The sequence below is a fragment of the Coccinella septempunctata genome, chromosome 6, assembly GCF_907165205.1.
Source record: "Coccinella septempunctata chromosome 6, icCocSept1.1, whole genome shotgun sequence".
NCBI classification, from domain to species: Eukaryota; Metazoa; Arthropoda; class Insecta; order Coleoptera; family Coccinellidae; genus Coccinella; species Coccinella septempunctata.
The window spans coordinates 32,302,507-32,327,156 of NC_058194.1; the positions used below are offsets into that span (position 1 = coordinate 32,302,507).

The 24,650-nt window shown below is 45.1% G+C and overlaps 1 protein-coding gene across 1 annotated transcript; it reads right to left on the bottom strand.

Moving 5' to 3' along the window:
- Nucleotides 1-118: 118 nt before the first annotated feature.
- LOC123315232 (probable E3 ubiquitin-protein ligase HERC1) lies at nucleotides 119-24,612 on the bottom strand. Its single transcript, XM_044900848.1, has 24 exons — nucleotides 23,309-24,612; nucleotides 22,919-23,246; nucleotides 22,496-22,842; nucleotides 22,165-22,438; nucleotides 21,802-22,108; nucleotides 21,432-21,741; nucleotides 20,172-20,634; nucleotides 19,074-19,823; nucleotides 16,401-18,157; nucleotides 14,613-14,738; nucleotides 14,372-14,549; nucleotides 14,116-14,313; nucleotides 11,578-12,444; nucleotides 9,791-10,050; nucleotides 8,914-9,225; nucleotides 8,728-8,854; nucleotides 8,564-8,674; nucleotides 7,048-8,502; nucleotides 2,837-5,440; nucleotides 1,550-1,849; nucleotides 1,258-1,496; nucleotides 734-975; nucleotides 520-673; nucleotides 119-464 (listed from the first exon to the last, which is right to left on the bottom strand). The coding sequence occupies exons 1-24, from the start codon at nucleotides 24,452-24,454 to the stop codon at nucleotides 261-263; spliced, it is 13,059 nt and encodes a 4,352-aa protein (XP_044756783.1). The 5' UTR covers nucleotides 24,455-24,612; the 3' UTR covers nucleotides 119-260.
- Between the last annotated feature and the right edge of the window lie 38 nt (nucleotides 24,613-24,650).

A 24,650-nucleotide genomic window follows, 5' to 3' on the forward strand; every position in this document is an offset into this window, starting at 1 on the left:
TAGAGTATCAAAGATTTATACTCTTTGTCATAACATATAATTCTATGGCTTATTAGCGCCACCTACGGCACCTACCCGATACTACCAAAATTGGGGAAAAATAAAAAAAACGACAGAAAAAAAATTGGCATACTTTTATTCAACATTAAATCATTCAATCTTCACGTCATAAAATATCTAAAAAAAAATCACACAAATACATTGCCTCTTTCATAATCACAATTTTTTATAATTAATATCCTATCACTCAGATCGCATTTTTAATATTCATCATCAGATCCAACCCCGTTATCAACATTCCTTAAAAGCATATAGTTATCCATATCGATAGATCTGCAATTATTGATAGAATACAAAAGTCTCTCAGCCATTATTTCCTGAGAAGTGTAAGGCGGCAGTCTCAGTTGAAAAAAGCAGGTCTGTGCGGTAGGTAAACCGTTGACAGCTTTGTCAACTTTCATAATCTAGAAAGAACCGGATTAAAATTCACTATGAAACACCAAATGGGTCAATCCTTACCTGGAAACGTTGCGATAAATCGGCCAAATTCGCTGGCAACCTAGAACGTCCTGAAACAAATCTCATAAAAAGGACCCTCTCGCTATCCGAAAATCCTTCCAAAATATTCCACAACCATTGGACCAATTGGTGGGTTTCTTCCACCTCACGATATCTTGAACGATTAAAAATGAAATAAAAACAACCCTTAGGCACTTCTGCATCGTTCTCTTACCTAACTATCTTTTTCAATAAGGGAATTGATATATGGGAGATTCCGCAAACTAATTTCTCTAAATGTTCGGCAGTCATAAGAGATAATAAAGGCACTGGGATCACCCCAGCCATGCCGTCTCTGATCGCCACTATTTGAGCGTTGAATTCCTGGATCCTAAACTTGACGGCCTGCTCGAAATACTGATTTCTGTTCTCGAACGTCAACGGGATATTTCTACCCCCGTAAACAATAGGGACAGTCTGAAATTTGTAAATTATCTATGTACTTATATACTTAACGGTTTTGCAATGGGCAATAGTTGGAGTACTTTAATAATTTCCGATAAAATTTTGTGTATGCCGCTTCAGGATCACAGAGTGGGAAGTTACAGATACCGCTAAAACAACGTTGACGTATAACCATAGACTTATTTAATGTGTTTAATATGTCTATGCGTATAACCATAGAAACAGAGTCGCGATCAATGATGCCAACTATTACCATGATTAAATGTCATTTTTGAAGAAGAAAAACTACGATACCTTCCCTGTGCAACTAGTCCCCTCGAAATTTTCCAACGGTATCACCTCGTGGAAATTTTCCGCGCTCACGCCGGACATGTGAATATCCCTGATACTCCTCAAACTCTGCACGTACATGCAATCGACCTCCTCCAGATCGTCTATGGTCACAGGTTCGCCAACCAACAATTTCCATATGATCGGGGCCAGGGGAATGGCCAGGGGTTTTTTGGTCCTGATCGCGACGCCAAACAAAATACCTAGAATCGAATAGTGCGCGGTCATAATTTTCCCTCTCCCCGTTTCGCCTCACCTAAAAACTTGAACCACGTCATGTGCTGGGCGGAGTTGAGCTGCGGGTTCAGCAGGTATTTGTCCCTCTGGAAGCCGTCGTCGTTCACCGAATTCGGAGTCGGGATAAGGAGCGGCACGACGCCGGTCGTTATCTCTTGACACATCTCGGTGATGGTGTCGTCGAATACGCCGCCCGCGTCGTCAGCCCCTTCGCCGACGAGCTTGACCTTCCAAGCCCTGGACGGCAGCCTGACCTCGTGCGGGGGGAACTTGATTATCTGCTTGGCGATCTGCACGAAGATCGGCTTGCATTTTCGATCTGCACAAACGACATAATAACACTTAGAGTCATTCGGGGTAACTGAGCGCAGTGGGTAAGTGTGCGCAGTGCGTATATCTCGACTATGCAATGTATGAAAGACGGGTTCATTTGGGTGAAGCAAGGGCGCAGAATCGCCATATTAGTTTTTCATAGGAGTGCGCCGTGAAACGTTTCTTTAACTTTTTATTTGCAATCAATCAAATTCACTAGTTTTCTTGTTAATTTTTAGCATCTCTGCACATTCTGCCAGGTCCAAGTTCCGAGTCCCTCAGTGTTAAACAATATTTTATTCGATCATGGGCGTATTAATCTAGATATATAATAAAAAATTTTAGGTTCTCTTAGCTGCTCAACTCTATAAGAACGTCAATTCAAATTTTGGCTTACTGGGGAAAGTGTGCGCGGGTAAGTGTGCGCATAGATTCATTATATGGGCATTAGTTCAATGAGGAATAAATTATGACATTGTTGATTTTCTTGGTTAAGACTCGATCAATATTGTCCTATTTGTTCAGAAAAATATGAAGAGCCACCAACAGGGGAATGTATCAAGTGTTGTGATCACCAAGAATTGTGGCACGAACAATAATGCACTGCTTGTAAAAAGGCGCTTCTATATTGACAATAAACAGCATTTCTCTAATATTGTAACATTTTGATGACATTATTTTGTAATTTGTTTTGATTGTGTGGTTCACTAAGCACTGCGTTCACTTACCCCGTGAGGGTGCGCACACTTACCCGCAATACGGGGCATGTGAACGCACTCCGACTTTCTCTATTAAATTCTTTTTCGCGGAAAGAAAATGTTTTTGTTTGATTGCTTTTTGATGTTTTCTTATAGATTAGAAAATTCTCTATCTTATGAATATGTTTTAATTTTCCTAGCTTCAACATTTGAAACAGGGTATGGCTTGAACGGCAAAAGTGCGCACAGTTGCCCCGAATGACTCTATATCACCGACCGAAACTGAGACAACTTACTTTCATTGGATATCCTCTTGACCACTATCAACGGACCGTAATTCCTGCCTTGGACCATCGTCTTTCCTATGCACCGTACGAACGGGAGGGTGTACACTTTAGGCGCCAACAACGGTCGCAGTTTAGCCGAAACTAGGCCTTCTAAGGGCGGCACCTGCATCTCGCCCTGCTGGTCGCTCAACGGCATGAAGGTCCAACAGGAATACAGCTTATCCGAGAAGTTATAGAGGAACTTGAGCCGCGCCCGAATGTTCTGTATCGGCACCTCGGCCAGATGATCGTACTGCGACGGTATCTCGTTCGGCGTACCGAAAGACAACGACCTAGTCACGCCCGGTTTCCTCTGCGGTAAAGGCGCGGCCGTCCATGCCGCGCTGTGCGTACGTCCCGTCGATATCTGCCTGATCCCCCTGTCGCTCAGCTCGTTGATCAGCTCCGGTTCCCGCACGAACGAGCCGTAGGGCACGCCGAGCTGCCCCTCGCTGTTCATACCCCAACCGAACACTTTCCCGCACGCGCTCATGTACAGCACGTGTTCCGTGCCGATCGCAAAGTCCTCGATCGCGTAATCGCTGAGCGACATCAACTGGTGCGGTTTAAAGTCCGACCTTTCCCTGAAATGCGCCTGCCACGGCACCCTATCAATACCGCACACGTACACCTTGCCGTCCTTGGTCAGGAAGACGGTGAGATTGGTGCCGCACCCGACCTTCTTCACGCCCACGTTACACATCGTCTCCACCCGCTGCGGCAGGGACTTGGCGGTGGTGTGGCCGAGTCCCAGCTTGCCGTAGTCGCCCTCGCCGAACGTCCAGACAGTCATGCCGTCCTGGGACACGCAGGCCGTGTGGTTGAGGCCGCACGCCACCTGGCCTATCTTGTGATTCTCCAGGGCGGTCACCCGTTCGGGCGTCTTCTTGTTGGAGGTCGAACCCAGGCCCAGCCTGCCGTAATCGCCGTTGCCGAACATGAACAGTTTACCGTCGGCCGTCACCACGCCGCTGTGCTTGAAGCCGCACGCCACCTGGACCACCTCCTCCCTCTGGAGCGCCTCGATCTGCCGCGGTCTGCGTTGTCGGTCGCTGTTGCCGTGTCCCAACTTGCCGAAATCGCCGTCTCCCCACGAGAACACCTCGCCGCTCTCGGCCAGAGCCAGGCTGTGTCCGTCCGACCCGACGGAGGTGGCCAGATCCGTGATCACGAACCCTTGAAGGCAAGAGATCACCGTCAAACTGTGCAGATCGTCCGAGTTGCCCTGGCCCAATCTTCCGTAACTACCTTCTCCGCAGGCCAACACCGTGCCGTTGCCCTGTATGACGAAAGTGCAGTTCTGGCCGCACACGATCTTCCTGGCGGACGAGAACGATTCCACCTGTACCGGCGCGGACGCGTTGTATCCCACCTCGGCCAGTTGCCCGTGCCTGTCGGAGCCCCACAGGTAAGCGTCGCATTTGCCGCCGATCTGCCAGTCCTGCGGCCGCTGCGCGACCCACTGCATTATCTGCTCGTCCTGCTTGATGGTCCAGAACATGTTCTGTACCGCCGACGCCTTGACGTCGCCGTCTAACGCCTGCGCCTGCTTGATGATGTGCGCCGGCAACTCCGTCCTTCTGATCAGACTGTCGGCCATCATGGCGCCGAGACTGAACGTGTACAACCAGTGGTACTGAGGCTCGAACTTGTCGTTTTTATTATTGAACGGTAACAAAGGATAACACAACACGCTGTCGATCTCCAACAGTATCGCCAACGAAGACAGGGATTTCAAATAGGCGGAATGCATAAGTTGGTAACCCGTCTGAACCAGCATCTTCTCTCTGTTATTATACTGGTCTAGAATTATACTAGGCAATAAGATCACAAGTTGCTTGAAAAAATCTACGTTCTTAAAGTTCCTTATCCCCTTCTTCATCAGCGCGCATCTCGCGGTGCTCAAGGCGCTGATGGTCTTCAGATGTTCGTAGGAAAAATCAGTGATCGATATGGACTTCGTTCTGGAGAACGACATCAACAGTTTATCCCCGATCCATTGCAGTCCCTTCAGGTTCACGCCACCGCTTCCAAGAGCGCTGTGTACCAGAGTACCGTTATGCATGGACCAAATATTGACGACTCCGGTGGGTTCTTTAGAGCAACCCGAGGCCAACAAGAGCCCCGTGCCGTCGAATGAGAGGGTCGTTACGGCGTTATACGTGTGACCCTGACAGTGCATCGCCAACTGCGGTTCTTTATCTTTATCCAAAGTCGAGAAAGTCCATACGGCCACAGTGCCGTACACGGTGCCGACGGCCAGAAGGTGCGGCGTCTCGCCTTCTCCGATCAGCGGAGACCATTTCAGGGAGACGGGTTCGTAGGGCTGGTTCAAGGTGAGCAGTAACTTCAGCTCTTTATCCTCGAAGATCCACACTTTGCAGGTGGAGTCGGTGGACAGCGTCGCCAGCAGTTCGCCGGTGCTGTTCCATTCCACCCCGCAAACGGCCTTGTCGTGCGCCTTCAGCGTTATTATGTTGGCGTCCGGGTCGGTCCAGCCCAGTTTCAGGGTGCCGTCCCTGTATCCTATGGCGAAGGCCTCGTCTTCGTGGTGCCAATCGATCTGGGTGACAGCTGCGAAACAAATGAGATGAAGATTGAACCTTAGCTTAATACAGGAAGAATGATAACTCGGAAATAAGTGAAAAACACTTGAAAATGTCACATAAGTTGCACATAATCAACGATTGCCAAAGCATTAAAAAGAGAGCGCAAATCAGCAGTTCGAAAGAGAAAGATGGAAGGCTGTTTCCCTTCCTGTAACATCACGCTCATGGCTAGCGACGATAACGTTTGAAAATGAAACATTTTCTCCGAATTTAAAATGCTAACTGTAGATGAGAAAATTCACATTATAAAATTGTATTTCGGTGGTCGCTCACTTCAAGAGACTTTGCTCAGGCTCCACCAGATTCAAAACATTCCGGAAATTTTGACGTTTCTCTAAGTTAATTTATTTCCTGACATCGATGACCAGAGAAAATCACAAACTTTTCGACAATCGATGTCAGATTTAGGTTAACGCCAGTTTTGACGGAATTTAGGTTGACAGCATCACAGAGCACGGTGTTTTCATAGACATAGACAATAAACACTTTGCTCAGGCTCCACCAGGTTCAAAACATTCCGGAAATTTTGACGTTTCTCTAAGTTAATTTATTTCCTGACATCGATGACCAGAGAAAATCACAAACTTTTCGACAATCGATGTCAGATTTAGGTTAACGCCAGTTTTGACGGAATTTAGGTTGACAGCATCACAGAGCACGGTGTTTTCATAGACATACAGACATGGACTGAGCAATGTCAGCATGAAATTGGCTTTTTTTATAGAAAGAGAGAAATGATGGTCGGGCATTTATCTTCTCTTTTTTGTTCACATAGAGGTGAGTGTGGACCAATCAATATTCTAGAAAGAGACAACTGCATTCCCGACGTGCGTTTCTCTCTGTCACTTTTTTTGACCGTATTTCATGCATAGATAGAAAGGGAAGGCACAGTCCATGTCTATGTGGGTGTTTTACATCGATCGGACTCATAGAATACTGATTTTGGCCTCGGTATTTCTGGTAATCATTTCATTATATTGTTTTCCAGGCGAATCAGCTCGTAAAGGTGTGTTTCGTGTTTACCACGTATTTTTTTAAAAGCTCGTCAAAGAAATTGAGGAATATTCTGTTTAGTACATCACTTTCCTAATTAGGGATATTGGTACGACTTCACTTGCAGGTAAGCCAAGGTCACTATAGGGTCAAACGCATAGATAACGAATGAAAATTGCATGAATTAATTATACATGACAACTGCCAGGAAGGAAGTCTCTGTGGTTTTCCTTCTACGAAAACGAAAAAATGTGAAATTGAGAATTGTCAAAGTTCAACCTTTTTCTTACACAATTTTCGGTTATTTGGGGACCGTAAAAGTGGGCAAGGGCATATTTAGGGCACAATTCAACCCTTCGTGTGTCTCTCAACGGTCCTGTCAAAGTCGCCTGACTCTAAATGCCCCATATTATCAAAAATTTTAAGAACCTAAAAATAATCTAATTCTGTGATTACGTGTCAATGAGAGAACGTCAGACATGACAGTTGAAGGAGTTTCTGTGCATTTCTGTGAGCCAATGCGATTGATTTCTATGCGTAGACATTTCTTCGGCGAATAAATTAACGATTCATACTCACAGTGGGAAAGGGACAGGTTCATCAGCGGTTCCACGATCTTGCTCCCCTTATTATTCGTGATCATACAGACGGACCCGTCGATCTTCCCCACCAGCAGATGGTTTACGTCGCTCTTGAACGTATCCTTGAACTTGGGCCAAGCCAGCGTCGTCACGAACTTCGTCTGTCGCTCGATCGCCCATTCCACGTACATCGCCCTGCCCTCCACCTCCTCGTAACGCAACACGTTCACCACGTTGTCCATGCTGGCCGCCACCAGATCGCCGCTCGGCGACCACCTCAGGTTCTCGATGGCCTTGCCCTCCATGTCCCTGTTGAACGTGTCCATCGATATGCGGAAGATCGCGATAGACGTGAGGACGAGCTGGTGGCTCTGGTCGAGGCGCCAGAACCTGATGGTACCGTCGTATCCCGACGTGGCCAGCGCCCTCTTGCCCTCGTGCCAGGCCACGCAGCATATCCGGTCGTTGTGGCCCTCCACCGTGTGCGTCACGTTCTTGATGCGCAGGAAACAGGAGAGATCGGCGAAGTTGACCTGCTCCAGGTTGGGCCCGGACATCATCTGGATCTTGGTCGAGAGGCTCTTGAAGAGTTTCTGCGCGGCCCATTCCTTGTACGTCGAATCGATCCTCCTGGACATTATGTAGGCGGACAGGGCGTTCACCAATGTTAAGGGACCGACGGTGGGGGAGTCTAAACTGGCGTTCAACGAAGACTCATCTTTCGGTATGTCCAACAGGGAACAACCGCCGTGGCTGGAGAGGATGTTGATCAACGCTTGGGTCACCGGGAAAGAGAACGTGGGTATGTTAACCCCGCTGGCGGCTTCCAACAGATCCTTGGTGCACAAATTCACCACCAAGTTGGAGGAATCTACATCGTTTTGAGCCAGAGCCGCTATGATGACGCTCAGGTAATTGAGACAGGCTGTAGACGCTGTAGGCAAGTTACTGACCAGCTGGAAGAAATCCTTCGGCAACTGGTAACTGGGTATTTCCCCCACGGTCGGCACATGCGTCAACTCCACTCTATTCATGGCGACCAGGGTCATCAACTGGATGAACTTCCTTATGTCGGATAGACCGATGTTTTCCAAACAGGTGACCAGGGTGATCGAATTCGTATTGATGGACAGGAGCGATAAAATATTGAGTATTATGGTCCTGGACAGTAATATGTGGACGGTGGTCGTCATGTACTTCAGGGCCGTGATCCTATCCATGGACGACGTCAGGAACATCGCCTGGTTGGTGACGTAACGGTTCAGTTGGTCCGCCTCCGAGGTGTTCTCGAGGGGTACTTGGGGAACGGCGGCCCTGCCCAGGGGGTCGTGGGGTAGCATCGCTATGTTCTCCACCTCTAGATTTATGGTTTGAAAACCGGACAGGTTCTTTATCTTATCCAGGTCTTTGTAACTGGAGACGTCTATGGTTCTCACATTGGATTCGGTTGTGTCTGAAAATACAAGAAAGAATCAGAATTGAAAACATCCCTCGATGGCGTTGAAGATTAGTACCGTTCTCGTCGAAAATTATATCCGGGGCTATGATCTTCAGGTTTCTCCTCCTACTCTTATACTTTTTGGTGAACTTCTTCTTACACGCCATGCATAATATATAATAATCCCCTGGAAATAGATGGCGTTAAGCATATTACTCGAGGTGAAATGAAATAGCTCACCTAATGTTGAACCGCAGAGCCCTCTACCGACAGAAACGCCGCAACCAGCATGGTAACCTAACATGTGATCTAGTAAATTCGGCGACAAGGTTCCACAGTAAGGACAAACCGCCAGTGGTTTATTGATCTGAAAATGCAACACTAATATGCAGACCAATGTATTCAAAAAAACAAAGAATCACTCACATTTGTATACCCAGCGCTGAAGATGAAATCTACGGGCATGGTGCCTTCCTCGTTGTCGTCGAACAAATCGTTATCGCTAAACAACGGCTCCGCCTCTCCCCTGACGTGTTCCCTTTCCAACACGACCCTGAGCAAGGGGTGCGCCTCACCCCTAACGTGCAATCTCTCCCGTTCGGCCCTCTCCCTCCTCTCTTGCAAGTTGTTGCCGAACCTTTCCGCCAGCATGTACCTGAGCTCCGACAGGGCCCTTCGCCTAGGATTGGCCGGTATCGTGGTCAGGCTCTCGAACAGGGCTCTGTCGCTATCCAGACTCTAAAGTGGGGAAAATATATCAAAAACACCCAAGAATAGAGAAAATGTTGACCATAAGGGGAAAAAGACAGTGTTGACAGTCTGGCAACAACGTTTTCCGAGCGATACTTGACGTCAAGACCAAAGATTAGAGAGTTAACCTAACCTAACCTAACTTAAATCTATAATCTTTGGTCAAGACGTTGCTTAGATAAAGAGAGCGAAGGTGATGACTCATGTCGCAATGTGCTGTGGTTACAGCGGAACTGACGTTCGAAGTATTGACGTTTCTCCAAGAATTCCAAAAGTCCGGGACCCTCCATCAGTTTCCGACAAAATATAAACCGAATGGAGTCGAGAAAGGAAGATTTTTGACGTTTACCGAAGACAAATGTAAACAAATCCACGATCACAGAATAAACTCCCGCCTGACGTTTCTTACGAATACAGGTTAACGTCAAATTGACGAAAGTTAGCACCGATCACAGACAGGTTCGAAGAGTAGTTTTTGGCCACGGTATTTATGTATTTTCATTATGTTTTTGCAAGGAAAATCGGCCAATAATACAAAGTAAGATCTTCTCACCTGCTGTCTGATCAGATCGTTCCTATCGATCATCCTCGAGACGGAAGGGTTCAAGGTCAGATCCTCGCTGCTCTCCGGATGTTCCAGCATCCAAGAGGCCAGAGTGTTTATGGTCTGCGCAGCGTTCAGTTCGCCCCCAGTCCTAGTCTGAGATACGGCCCTGAAGATCTGCTCCTCGGTGAAGCCCATCTCCAAGAGATGAATTATGACTGGCGGCAACCCGCATCCTCTTCTGTTCTGCGTCAGGTTGCCCTCGGAGTCTGCAGACAGAGAGCGAAATGCAGATCGAATGACGAATCATAGAGTCTAACCGAAAGATTTCGTCTAGGCTGTCGCAATTTGGTTCATACTCTGTGCTTGAACGTTATTTTTAGCTGTGTGAAATTGTTATAGTCGTGAAGATCGACAGACGAAGAGTTTGTTTCCTGCCCGCAAGGTGTGGCTAGCAACTGGGACAAAATACGTCTGGCAAACCCAGCCTGAACGTCATTTTCAGCTTTCACCATACTATTCTGAGTGAAATTGTTATTGCCATGAAGATTGACGAAGTTTTGTTTCCTGCCCGCAAGGTGTGGCTAGCAACTGGGACAAAATACGTATGGCAAACCCAGCCTGAACGCCATTTTTAGCTTTTACCATACTATTCTGGGTGAAATTGTTATTGTCATGAAGATTGACGAAGTTTTGTTTCCTGTCCGTATGGCGTGGCTAGCAACTGGGACAAAATATGTCTGGCAAACCCAGCCTGAACATCATTTGTAGCTTTTACCATACAATTCGGAGTGAAATTGTTGTCATGAAGATTGACGAAGTTTTGTGTCCTGCCCGTATGGTGTGGCTAGCAACTGGGACAAAATACGTCTGGCAAACCCAGCCTGAACGTCATTTTTAGCTTTTACCATACTATTCTGGGTGAAATAGTTATTGTCATGAAGATTGACAGACGAAGAGTTTGTTTTCTGCCCGCAAGGTGTGGCTAGCAACTGGGACAAAATACGTCTGGCAAACCCAGCCTGAACGTCATTTTTAGCTTTTACCATACTATTCTGGGTGAAATTGTTATTGTCATGAAGATTGACGAAGTTTTGTTTCCTGTCCGTATGGCGTGGCTAGCAACTGGGACAAAATATGTCTGGCAAACCCAACCTGGACGTCATTTTTAGCTTTTACCATACTATTCGGAGTGAAATTGTTGTCATGAATATTGACGAAGTTTTGTGTCCTGCCCGTATGGTGTGGCTAGCAACTGGGACAAAATACGTCTGGCAAACCCAGCCTGAACGTCATTTTTAGCTTTTACCATACTATTCTGAGTGAAATATGTAGTTATTGTCATGAAGATTGACGAAATTTTGTTTCCTGCCCGCGAGGTGTGGCTAGCAACTGGGACAAAATACGTCTGGCAAACCCAGCCTCAACGTCATTTTAAGCTTTTACCATATATTATGGGTGAAATTGTTATTGTCATGAAGATTGACGAAGATTTGTTTCCTGCCCGCGTGGTGTGGCTAGCAACTGGGACAAAGTACGTCTGACAAACCCGAGTCAGGCAATCCAACTCGACCTTTCAGGTTATACACGAACTGTCAGCTCAGCTTATCGGATATCTACCAGAAAACGTATTTATACCGAAAATAACATTAAACTCGAGGAAAATGTTATTGCAATGGTCAGTTTCATATAATGATGGTACAACTGAGTATTACGTTTAGGCACAGACGCTTCAAACCTCAATATTCCGTAGCCTATTTGACGATCACTTCTTTAAACGTACGGTAGGCCTTTACCTGCTTGTTGCGTAGTTCCTAACCCATAAGGCGAAAAAGAAGAGTTGGAGAAGAGAGGCGGATAACTATTCCTGGAACTTCCGGGTCCAGCATCCACGTGAATGGAGGAATCCGCGTTTGAAGTTTCCGAATCGTTGGAAACATCGCTGGTTTCGAGACCGACCGGCGTCTGCTCGCAGTTAACCACCGATCTACTTTGTACGTAGCTCAAATGCAGTATACTCTCCACCCTCTCCATCTCGCTCAGCGTAAGGATCTGCTTCAACTTGCACCTATCCACGCTCTTCTCCGCCAAGAACTGGATGACATGCTTCATATCGTCGCTCCCGCCCATCTTATCCTCGTGATCGATCAAGAAGGTCTCGGAATAGGTGCTGGAGGTGAGTAGCACGCCGAGCGTCTTCAGGGCCGCGAATTGCAGCGAAGCCAACTTGAGGCACACCCCCTCCATTTCCGAGAGCTTCTTCTCCAACAGTTTGAGCTGGAAGCTGTTGCCGCCGTTACCGCCGTCCTGTTCGTTCATCTCCTTGAGGGTGGAGTCGCTCTGCGAGCCCAGTATCTTCTCGGTGCTCAGGCGCGTCACCTCGCCCATGATCCTGGACACCATGTCGTTGGTCAACGACTCCATGGTCCGAGGGACGTTCTGGTCTTCGACGCTGCTCTGGTGGGGTATCTGGGAATCGGAACACGATCGCAGAGAGTCGGAACTGCTCGCCGCTACCTTCTTCTGCGGTTTGTTGTTGCTTTTGGGCGTTTCGTGATTCAGGAGTAGCTCCTCCTCCTCGGTGAGGTTGTGGCTGGGGAACTGGATCTCGTCGGATATTCCTGACAGTCTCGTTATGTGGAAGAGCATGCTCGGTGTCAATCCTGGAAAAAGGTTTTATCATTTGATCCTATTGGATATATAAATGCCAGTTAACGCCGAAACATTCAAGGCTTAGTTTTCTTTCTATTGCAATTATAGTTGGGGAGCCGAAGAGGGAAATTCGGGATTTACTCGAGCGTGTCAGATCAATATAGGGGGACATACCTTGGAACCTGTAGAGTACCTCTACCAAAAATTAGACCTGTATACAGGGAGAATTGTCTAGGACAGCCTGTCAGAATAGTAAAAAAAAAACGATCATTGTACATACTCGAGCGTGTCAGATTAAGATATATGTGGTTAATTACATGTTGAAAAGTATATATTGTCTTAATCTGACAATTTAAGCGTGTGGAAAATGTGTGGGAGGGCGCCAAAGTTGCAGAAAAAAAAACGTCACGTGTACATTCTCGAGCGCGATGGAGTTTTTTCTTATTTTGAAGCTAATGATTCAAGAATAACGGAAAAAATATAATCTGACAGTTTTAGCAAGCCGAAACAATAAAAATTGGCCATAAAGGTCACAAAAATCAGTTTTTTTGAAATAACTCCTTCCCTGTACTTCAAATCTTTTTCGCATTCATTAAAAAAGTTGTAGAGCATTACATTTTCTGCAAATTTTGTCCCAAAAAATTTTTTTTACGTTCAAACGTTTTTGAGATATATGGCGATTAATGCGAGGTGTTTAGCGATACATGCTGAAGCGAAAATTCACTCGTTGGAAAATAGTACATTCTAAGGTTCAGTCACAGACAACACTAAAATTTTCGTCACTAATTTCGAAATTGTCATCATAGAAATACCTTGTCATTTTGACAATTGTAGATTAGACAGGGATTCTACATTGACCTTACCCTTTCACATGTTGGCTAAGCTTCTCGCCCTTATCGCCCTCTAACTCGAGAACGGTTAAGAGTATGTAAAATTGCTTCAGACAAAAGTTGTGTAAAATTGTATTATCTACAACTTTCATGATGAATACAAAAACGATTAGAGGTACAGGGAGGGAAATATTCGGAAAAAAGGGATTTTTATCATCTTCAAAGTGTCAGATTAATAAAGACCCCCCCTGATTAGTGTCAGATTAATGGGTCAACACGTCTACAACACCCAGATTAACCATCTGTATGAAAATCTGACACGCTGGAGTATGTACAAGTATCGATTTTTTTTTACATTTTCAATGGACCGCTGTGACCTTGCGTAACGTCCAAATTGTCAGTCCCTTGAAAAGTAGCTTCCTTTGGATCCAATTAACATATCCTCCAAAAATCTGACACGCTGGAAAAAAAAATTTTTCACCATTCTCAACTCTTCCATAAGGCCAGTCCCACCGCGCAAACTGTCAGATAAGCATGAATTCATTACCAGAGACACGTAGAGCATATACAGTATCTTAATCTGACACGCTCGAGTATGTACACCTGACGATTTTTGTTTACATCTTTGAGACCCTGCAGACGCTTTCCCCACCGCTAAAAGTGCATACATCATAGAACCTTTTTTTCTTTCTACCATCTAATCTTCAAAATCTACTAGGTCTCCACGACGCTCGAGTAAATCCCGATATAGCATCGTCGGCTCCCCAACTATTACCATAGACTTGCTCTTTTGGTATGCGTATCATATTAAGCTCTACGATGATATTTCTGGCGTTGACCAGATAAACTCACCAGAAAATTTGCCCGTGTTGAACGGCTGCGTCTCCAGGTATTCCAAATTGGAAATGGAGACGTCGCTGATGCCTCCCTCGCCCTCCCACTGCACGTTGACGGTGGTGATGCCCTTCTTCAGTATGCCCAACACGACGCCCTTCTTACCGATGACCCTGTGCCTGCAGTATCCGCCCATCTTCAAACCGCGGTCCAGGCCTGAAACGGTCATTTTAAAACTATCGCACAAACGTCCAAAAAACGTCAATATCCTAACCTCCAATCACCACTAGCGCCGGCCAGACGTTCAAGCACAACTCGTCGGCGTCTATGACGTTCTTCTCCTGACACGTCTCCGATTTATCCAGATGATCAGTCAGGTCGTCGTTGTGAGACTGGACCATCGGGAACATCTTGTCGATCTTCTTAAGCCTCTCGACGATGGTTTCGTTAACCTATAAAAGTTGCAACGCTCGGTTTTTCAATTCGACTTGGGAAAATTGTTTATTTTTGTTTACCTCAGATGTCCAGGTGTCTGAATCGTGCAGTTTTCTTATCAGAGTGATGTAAGCTTCGCTCAGCACGGCGCCCAGCGGCGCCAGATTGGGCTCTCCTGGTAAAAGTTCCTTTTGCGACCCGTGAACCTGTTGAAATTGAAAATAAGAATTTCGAAAAGCTTCTATTTGCTCTGTCCAAGTATTACAGCATTCTGTTACTGTTCTAGGCTATGAAATTATGGAAAGAGAATAACGGTCACAGGAACATATATGTCTTTATTTTTCTTCCAGCAAATAGACGAAGATATGCAATACACTGCGCAAAAAAATTCACGCACATTATGGAAATCTCAAATTTATACTACAACTGAAGGTGTTCTCAATGATAATTATTTTTATCAGAATTATGCATGCATATGTTATCCACTTTTAACGGTTTTCTTCAATAATTCTGTTTTTTCCTAGCAGGATTAAAAAAAGATGATATTATCAGATTTGGAATGTATTGGCTCCATTCTAAAATCAGTTGTTCACGATCAATTCTAGTGATCAATAGTTTTTCTTTGGTTTGGCGGTAGTTTTGCGAGAAGAAGGGTGGACATACACAAGAATTGCAGAAAGGTTTGGAGTTTCTCATACAAGTGTGTCCAGAATGTTACAGCGATTCAGGGAGACAGGTATGAATGTCCGAAGACCAGGACAGGGTAGACCACGGGTAACAACTGTCAATGGTTAGCAACCGCTCGCCTAATTCAAATTCAGCTTGAGCAAACTCATGAGGTGCAAATTAGCACTCAGACAATAAGAAATCGCCTCAGAGAATATGATTTAAGGCCTCGTGTCGCGGCAAGAGGCCCAGCTCTTACCCCAGCCCATCGAAGGGCGCGTTTGGATTTTGCGAGAGAGCATATTCATTGGGAAGAGGCCGATTGGGAAAGAGTTCTCTTCACAGATGAGTCTAGATTCTGCCACTACCATTGTGATCGACGTTCCCTTGTATACAGACGTCCACATGAAAGATATGCTCAGTGCAATTTCCTGAATACTACTGGTTTTGGAAGAGGATCGATTGTGGTATAGGGTGGAATATCTTTGACTGCTCGCACAGACCTAGTGGTCGCTGATAATGGAGCTATGAATGCTGATAAGTATATAAGGAACATTCTTGAAGAGCATGTAGTGCCATTTGCCCCATACATTGGTGAAAATTTCATTTTTATGAACGATAATGCCAGACCCTATCGTGCGCGCATCGTTCAGGAGTACCTTGAAGAGGTTGAAGTCTCTCGAATGGAATGGCCAGCAAGAAGTCCAGATCTCAATTCGATTGAGCAGGTTTGGGACAACCTCAATAGAAGGCTGAGAAGTTCAGAAAATCATCCAGCTACTCTTAATGACTTAGGAATCCAAATCGGAGAAATCTGGTAAGGATTAGATCAGAACATTTTAAGATCACTCATTTTGAGTATAAACCATCGTTGCCGAGCTGTAATTAACGCAAGGGGTGGAAATACCAAGTATTAAATCACTTATCAGCATTTCAGTATTTTAAAAATTGTTCATTTCTGTTCTTTCACATAAGATTCGGGGAAATCCTGAATTTTTCTTTCATTTAATGTGTCTTGTTTCGTTCAAAACCTTCCCGAGAGAACATAAAAAATAAGTTATAAAGTCAATGTAGAGTTAACTTTCATTGAAATTGAGATTTTCAGAATGTGCGTTAATTTTTTTGCGCAGTGTAGAATAGACGAAAAAATCACAATATTACATAACCAAAAACTTCACAATCAACACAAATTGAGGACTCACCTTCATATCGGTGATTTTCACCTTTTCCCCAGGATTGGTGCTGTAAAACATGACGCACGGGTAGAGTTCCGCTGCGTCTATACCCTCAAAAGCCACCCTCGGATCTTCGCCGTTCTTCCCGAAACTCAAGGTCTTCGCGTCCATGTCCAGCACGACCGTGATGTAATCCCCCTGGGTGTAATTCGGGAAACTCGGTATATTCTCCCTCTCCCCGTTATGATACAGACTACCGCTATAGGCGCGGTACAGCCACATATCTTTGGTGGAGCGATGGCTAAAATCTTTAACCGGGTGTTTGGAAACGCCTATGCAGGTCCCTTCGTTGCCCTTGTTCTCCTTGACTATCAGTATTTTCCACTGGTAACAACCGGACTTTATGGCCTGGTTGGCCAGGCCGTAACCTCTACCCCCGATGCCGTGTTCCAAAGTCAAGTTACTCTCGACCTTACAGTTCAGACATTTCTCTGGGTCGAAACCCATGTCGTGTATGGGGATGTCACCCTCACAGATCCTATCCACGATGTCGCGAATTTTCTCAACGCCATCTTTGTTCTCGCCGAAATTGAACTGGGGTAAAAGCTCCACGGTGTTGGGCAGATACCAAACGGCCTTCCCCAACTGCTCGAACAACCTGTCCGCTATGTGTTTCCTCAGGTCCGCCTCTATGTGGGGTGGTTTCAACTTCGGCAAAATACACTGGAGTATCTGCAACACCAACATCTTCGGCCGTAGCAAGGCCAACTGCGTCGACACGCTCAGGTTGGCGTCGTGCGTGTCCATGACCGACAACAGCGCGACTATCCACTTCTTAGTCGCTATCAGTTTCTGGATGACCTGACTGGAGGATATGGTCCTCAGCAGCAACAAGAAATCGCCGAGAAGTCTATCGGAAACCGTGTAGCAGTTGACCTGGGGCCCGCTGTAGCAGTCGTTGTAAAAGAGAGCGAGGTACGTCAGCCGCTCGTGGAACTTGTTGACGACGTTCTCCAGGGTGGCTACGTCGATCCTCCTGGCGTGGACGCAACACGAGATGGACAATATGTTGACCAGACGGGAGACGGCGACGTTGAGGACGTAAGCTTTGCCGCTGCTGCGAGGCACGTTCTGCATCAGGAACATCAGCATGGAGAACACGTTGCTGTTTATCGCCAAACTCAGGTCGTTCGGGTGGTACTCGGCGGTCAGGGCAAAGATCGTTATCAGCAGGAACTGGTTGTTGTCGGCGCTCAGCACCAGCTGTTTACCCAGAGACACGGCCAGCAGTTCCCTTATCTTGTGCACCACGTTCCTGATCTTATCCTGCAACTCGCACGGGGAAGACTCGATATTGTCGAGGTAATGTTTCAAATGCGCGTTGTTCTGCGCGGATTTGGTGCTGAAGAAGCCGAAACAACCGGCCAGCACCTGTTCGTGCATGCAATTCAACAGGAAGACCCCGTTGTTCTCTTTCTTGAGGAGGGCTAGAAGATGTTCCAGCGCCTCCAGTCTACTCTCGGCCCTCCGTTTCTGACTCAATAACGCCGAGTTGACGATCAGCGGTTCCGTGTACCACCCGTTCTTCAGACTGCCTTTCTTCAGGCACGGAACGTTGTCGGCTGATTCGTTACACACGAAATTCAGGCAAGCGTTGCCAATCTTCCTCAGTCTGACGAATCTAGTCGTCTGTTCGTTGCCGTAGGCGTCCACGTAGGCTTTCTCGTCCTCCAGCTCGACCTCGGAGGCTGAGTATTTGGATTCGTAGGTTTCGACGTCGATCTCTGGAAAAATTCACGAAAGTTACTACGTATTCGCGAATCCAATTACCGTTGAGGGCGCTGCGAAATGAAAACAAACTTTGACTTTTGTCAGTACTCTTTTCGAGATTTGTACGGCCTAACAGAGTTTTTCTAGAAGATCAAGATATTTATCGGAAGTAAATTGATTGATTTAGTTTCGTAAAGAAAGATCAACATTCTTTGGAAATATTTCATTTGATAAGGATGAATTGTGGAATAAAATCGAGCGATGATATTGGTGATCCACTGTATCTAGACACAAAATCCTATTATTTCACAGATTCTTTCTTGAATTAAACCTAGCTAATAATGTTGAGGAAGCATATACTGAGTTTGTGAAGTTTCTATTTAAAGTATTTCAATTCCATGTTATGATAAAGGTGTTCCTCATACTGAAATCTCAAGAGACATAAATATGATTCAGCTCATGGAACGAGTTCTACAGATGAGAAAAAGCATTAATTTGGAAGTATGATAATTATGAAATTGTTTTTCTTTTAAAAAGGCCAATTGAATTTAGAAGAAAATTCTCGCAAAGAAGAATCGTTTAACCTAACTCCTGCCAGTTGAAAGCACTGGTATAAATACCTTTTCCAATATTTTTTCGGAATCAATATTTCTATTCAGAAACCCAGACAATAATCCCAACATAACTTCTCCAAATAATAATTATAATACTTTGTTGGACAACGTGAGATAAGAAAAAACATAAGGAACTAAACTTGTTTTGATATTGCAGTACTGACAAAGTAAATTCGTAATGCAGTTGGCAGAGGGCGTCTAGATTTTTGGATTCGTCAATATCCTAACCTAACCGGGAGTAGTTCAAATGTACCAACCTTTGACGAACTCTATGAACCTAACCTAACCTAACCGGGAGTAGTTCAAATGTACCAACCTTTGACGAACTCCATCAGATACAAGCACCGCTGTATGACCATCTCGCAGCACTCCAAAAACTTATTCTCCTCGTTGGAATTGCTCAACAGTCCGGCGAAATCGGTCTGCTTGGCCAATAGGTCTTGGGGGGCCGCGCCGACTGTACCCTTAGACGCGTTCTCCAGGGTGTAACACATGAGATTTATCAGCTTCCTCCGCAGCCTATGGGCGCATTTGTAAAGTTCCTGCACCGCCTCGTGATCCGGCGATTTGTTGATGTACCCGGTATGTTTGAGGATCGTTATCAGGAAACACCGGACCACCCTCTCGACCAACTTCCCGTCCTCGCTGTCAAACTCCCACACGTCGCAGTTGGTCGCCATCATGGTACCGTAGAAATCGCCGTCCGCGTCGGCGCCCGCGTCGCACTCCCCGTCCGACTGGTCCTGGATGTTGAAGGCCAGCTTGAACAGCTTGACGTTGTCCTTGGAGAAGCAGCTGTCCTTGATCGGGTTCTTGAGCATGTTGGAGCACACCACCATGGAGGCCTGCATCAGGCAGATGACGTCGGGGGTGTTGTTCTCGATGCCGTTGGAGAACAGCTCGTTGGAGAGCCAGTAACGCGTGTACAGTTCCTCGTCGTTGGGCGGGTGACCGAGCAGCATCTCGCCCAGGCACTGGCCGATCAGCAGCGAACATGTTTTTTGCAGTTCCACCAGCCAGATCCAGGAGCGGTCCGCCAGTTCCGAGAAGGTGGGCGTTTCCGATCCTGAAACAAACAGTTCGTCGGTATTTACTGATTTCTAGAAGGAAAATCAGCCGATTTAACGTTAACCAAACAAGTATCGATGACCGTAGAAAATTACAGGGTTCTTCTTCTTTTTCCATCAAATATATCTACGGAAACTACAGAATTTTAACAACCGATCTCAGATGTCAGGTAAACGCAAAGAACAATAAACGTAAACGTCAGTTTGAAGGAAATGGCCGATCATAGATCAGGATGGATTTTACATAGATTCGACTCATAGAGCATAGATATTGATTTTTGGCCTCGGTATGCATGAATTTCATTAAGCTTCCCGTAAAGGTGGATCTATCGAAATTGAATACTCACTGCTCGATTCCCGATCGTTATCCCTGATGTCCAACGGCAGCAGCTTGTTGAAATCCTCCAACGGGTCCAGCAGATCGACCAGGAACGGCAGTATGTCCCTGACGAACTGGGACGGCATCAGCAGCAGCGAATTCAGTATCTTGAACAGCATGGAACCGGCTGCCGATTCCAGCATTACGTTGTAGAGGAGCTCCAGACTGGAGCGATAATCGCCGACCACCGCGGTGCTGAGTTTGAGTATATCGATGGCCTGGGGAAACAGTTGCACCAGGTGATCCCTCAGGATGGTGTCGTCTTGCGCGGGGACGTTGTCGTTTTGCGGGATGGCGCAGTGGGCGAGGAGGTGATTTTGAAGGGAGGAGAGTAGCTTGCGGAGGTGGTTGATGCGTGCGTCGTCCACGTTCTGCCATTTCGATTCCTCGTTGCTGCTCAGGTGGTCCGTTATGCTGTAGAGGGTCTTTTCCTGCGAAACAATGGAGAATATACGAACAGATACGACAAAAATTTACCAATCAAAGAGCAACAAGTTACTCTTTGCTCGGTAGAAGATGGTCATAGAAAAATAATTTGAAGGGGGTATGAATTTTTTCAATTTTGCTCATCTGACTCCAATCTCAACCTATAAAGCGCCCCTAAAGTTCGATAGACGAACTGTATTGTATTTTCAAGGTAAGTTTCGACGTTATTCAGGGGATTTTTCGTGTTTTGTGCTTTATATTTATGGTTTCGTCACAGAACGTCTCAACTAATAATGTATTTCTATGTACATTGCGAGTGTGCATAGATATGATATAAAACCATAGACTTATAAAGGATATATTATTCTATGCATAAAACTATGACACTATCACAGAACACAATAGTAGTTGCGGAGTTCTGTGACGAAAACACAAATGTAATTCACAGAACACGAAAAAACGCTGTCTGATTAACGTCAAAATATATATTTTGGAAAACAATTTTGCAAATTGCGAGAAACCTGCAGTTAATAAGCTTCCGATTGTCGCGGAATTGTATTTCTAGCGTAACTCCTCGAATTGTCATCAATACTGGAAGTAGCTGATTCGTAAAATAATAAGGTTCTACTTTTAGCATTCAACAAAAGTCGACGAAGTTCTTTTTGACCAATGGTGAACGCAATTACTTATAAAAAATATATTACAATGGACAATATTCGCAAGTTGACAGAAGAAACGATAGAATTCACGACGTCAACTAACTTATTACGTAATTGTCGGCGTTATTTTCCCAAGAACTCACCGTGTGTCTGGTGAACGTGACCAGCAGGATGTTCATCAGGTCCCCGGTCAGTTTAGGATCGGCCGAAGTCGTCTTGTCGAGGTTACCGCTGTAACCGAGCAGAGAAGCGATATGCGTCGGATCCTCCAGGCTGTTCAAGATGATGTTCAAGAGCATCTGTTCCCCTTGCGTCAGTTCTTGCTTTCTGGTCAAGTAAGAGTGGAGGAATTCCATTCTTTCGTGTAGCTGAGGCAGCAGCAGACAGGCTCCGACGTTAATCAATTCGCAAACCGCGGAATGTACCTCTGGCGGAGAGTCTATATCCACCAATCTGAGAATTAAACGCTCAGTTAAGCTCGAGGTCCCTCTTCGACAAAAAAAAAAGATTCACCTGAATATAATCGTTCTCAGCGATCTAGCGTGTTTACGAAGAACGTTATGACCCAAACTACCGCTGAAACATAGGCTCAGATGGTTGCATAAGAGCCTGAGACACAACAAGACGAATCTGCAATGATCTTGAGCATTCTTAAAAGGTTCTGGCGGGGTTTCGTACTTAAAAGTAACAGTATACTTCTCCAGGAACTTATTGAAGAGTGCGAAAGTGTTCTCGTGAAGATCCAGACAGAAGACTTTGTGTCTCAACACCATGGGGCTCTCGCTGGGTATCGAAGTCCACGCAATAGAATGGGATGTACCTGGAAAGTGGAGAAAATCAACACTGTACAATTCCAAAGGTGTGAGATCAATTCACCTGCACTTATCTGCCTTATTTTAACATCATCGAGTCCAACAACTTTGGTAGGTCTGGTGATAGGTGTGGAGCTGTGACCCAGACCGCATTGTCCAACGTTATTGGTACCCCAAGCGTAAACCTCGTAATCTTCCGTTAGTGCTAAACAATGCGTATCCCCTGCTGATATATCGATGACTCTGTGATGGGCGAGGTCTTCTATGAGAATAGGTTGAAGATATGTGGCGTCTGCCGAACCGATACCTAATATGGGGCCACTACCCCAGGCGTACACCTAAAATAACAGAAGAAAGAACCGGTAAAATTCACAATCATTAAGCTATATGCTTACTCGGCCACTAGATGTGAGCGCCATCGAAAAACTGGTACCGGCACAGACTTTCTGTACAGTCAATCCTTGCAAAGACTCGATCAGTTTCGGCTTGAACACCTTCGCTATCTCCCCATGTCCCAACTTTCCATGCTCGCCGGATCCGAAGGACCACACATTCTTACCATCCTGAGAAACGACCAGGGTGTGGGAGCTCCCACAAGCTACAGATCCTACATCGTTCAAACTGCTGACAAGTGTTGGAGTATGCCTGCCGTTACCGTCTCCATGCCCTAACCTACCATGGTCTCCTTCTCCCCAGGTGTACAGTTTGCCGTCCTCGGTGATGGCGGCACTGTGCCTATAACCTAAAAATCATTGACAGGTGACATTTCTCCATCTCCATTAACTACCAAGGTTAAAACTATGAAGATATTCACTTACCTGCATTAACATATTTTATCTTTTTTCCCACAAAAGGCCCAGTAATTTTTTCTGGCTGTTTGTGTGTGATACAGTTGCCATGTCCTAATTTACCATAATCCCCATCGCCCCAACTGTAAACTTCCCCGTTTTCAGTTAGAGCCAAAGTGTGACCATCGCTGCCTCTAGAACTAGACAGCTTTTTGATGTTGCTCTCTAATAGGATACGCTTCGGAGAACTTTGATTTGTCGATTCTCCCAGGCCTAATCTGCCGTAAGTACCCTTACCGCAGGCGCTTACATGGCCGTCCCAATGTATTACAAAGGTACAATATTGACCAGCTTCGATCTATACAACATGCATAATGCAAGGAATCAGATTATTTCTAAGAGGTGAAAACTGAAACTCACCTGTTTTACTTGAGAGAATACTTTTGATAAAATAGGATGGAATATTTTCTCTTGGTTTCTTGGCTCTGCTAATTGGTTGGCAGAGTTGCTACCCCAAACATAGACATCGCCCTTTTGAAAAACTCCCGAGTCTAAATCGGATGTTGAAGATTCCATTAGACAGCTACCACCAAAATCGACAGCCATAGAAGATACCAACTCCATTAATAGTAAGGCAGTATCATAAATGTTCATTTCAGCATCACTATTTTCTAATCTCATTCTTGTTTTACCGGTTTCCAACTGCCACATAACTTTTTTGAAATAACTACTAGAAATTAATTCTCCTCCTTTGGCCGATCCTTCTAGGGCCATTTCAATCCAGTCTAGTAAATATCGTAGAGAACCCCTTTGCATGGCTATTCCCAGTAAAAGTTCACAGGATAACTTCTTGGATTGGATATCTGCATTTAACTCTTTTAACACTGCATCTTTGAGGAATCCACAAGTCTGCTCTATAGAGGAGATTCCTAATTGAGTTAACTGAGAATCATTAGATAAGCACAAAGGTGGTAAAGCTCTGATTAAATCAAAGGCAGTTTGTAGCATTGTCTCAGATATTGAAGGTATATTCAACCTAGTACAGACTTGCCAATTTTGGGTCAGCAAAGAAAAAACTAACTTCAGGCCAGTTTTCAGCCCAATTTCTAAAAGGGTATTCGAAGCTATGAAATTATCATCTCTTGGTAGTAATCCCACAACAGGTTCAGCTTTTTGAATTTCTGTATTTTCATTATTATGATACTTTTTTGTAATTGCATGATAAATCCTCTTTAAAATCAAAACTCTCTGTTTGAGAGTGGTTGCAAAACTTGTTGATGAACATGTCTCTTTGGCGAGTTCAAGTTGGGAGTTTAGCAAACTTGTTATATAGCTATTTAAATCGGAAATCGAAGGGCTTTCATACTGAAAGTATGGAAGGGTTTGAAAATCATTACATGTGTTGGTATTGTTTGGAATCAATCGAACTTCTTTATTCTGGACCAATATATCAAATAAAAACTGAACAGAATCTCTACTTGCAATAGAATCACAGTCCTTTAAACACCAAGAAACGTTCGCATGTTCTGCCCATTCAAGCTCAAAATTAGTGTAGCATTTTTCCATTATTAAACTATCGTCCGGCTAGATTCACCATTAAATTTTTTATTTCAATCTCATGAGTGATCCAATGTTTGGTTTTCAAGCTAATTATGATACTTTCAGTAAACTGGATGATAAATGAAAAATCGGATCAATAATTGAAAAATCTGTTTTTTTTTTACTGAAATTTTGTTTTTATTTATACGATATGTCACTTTGA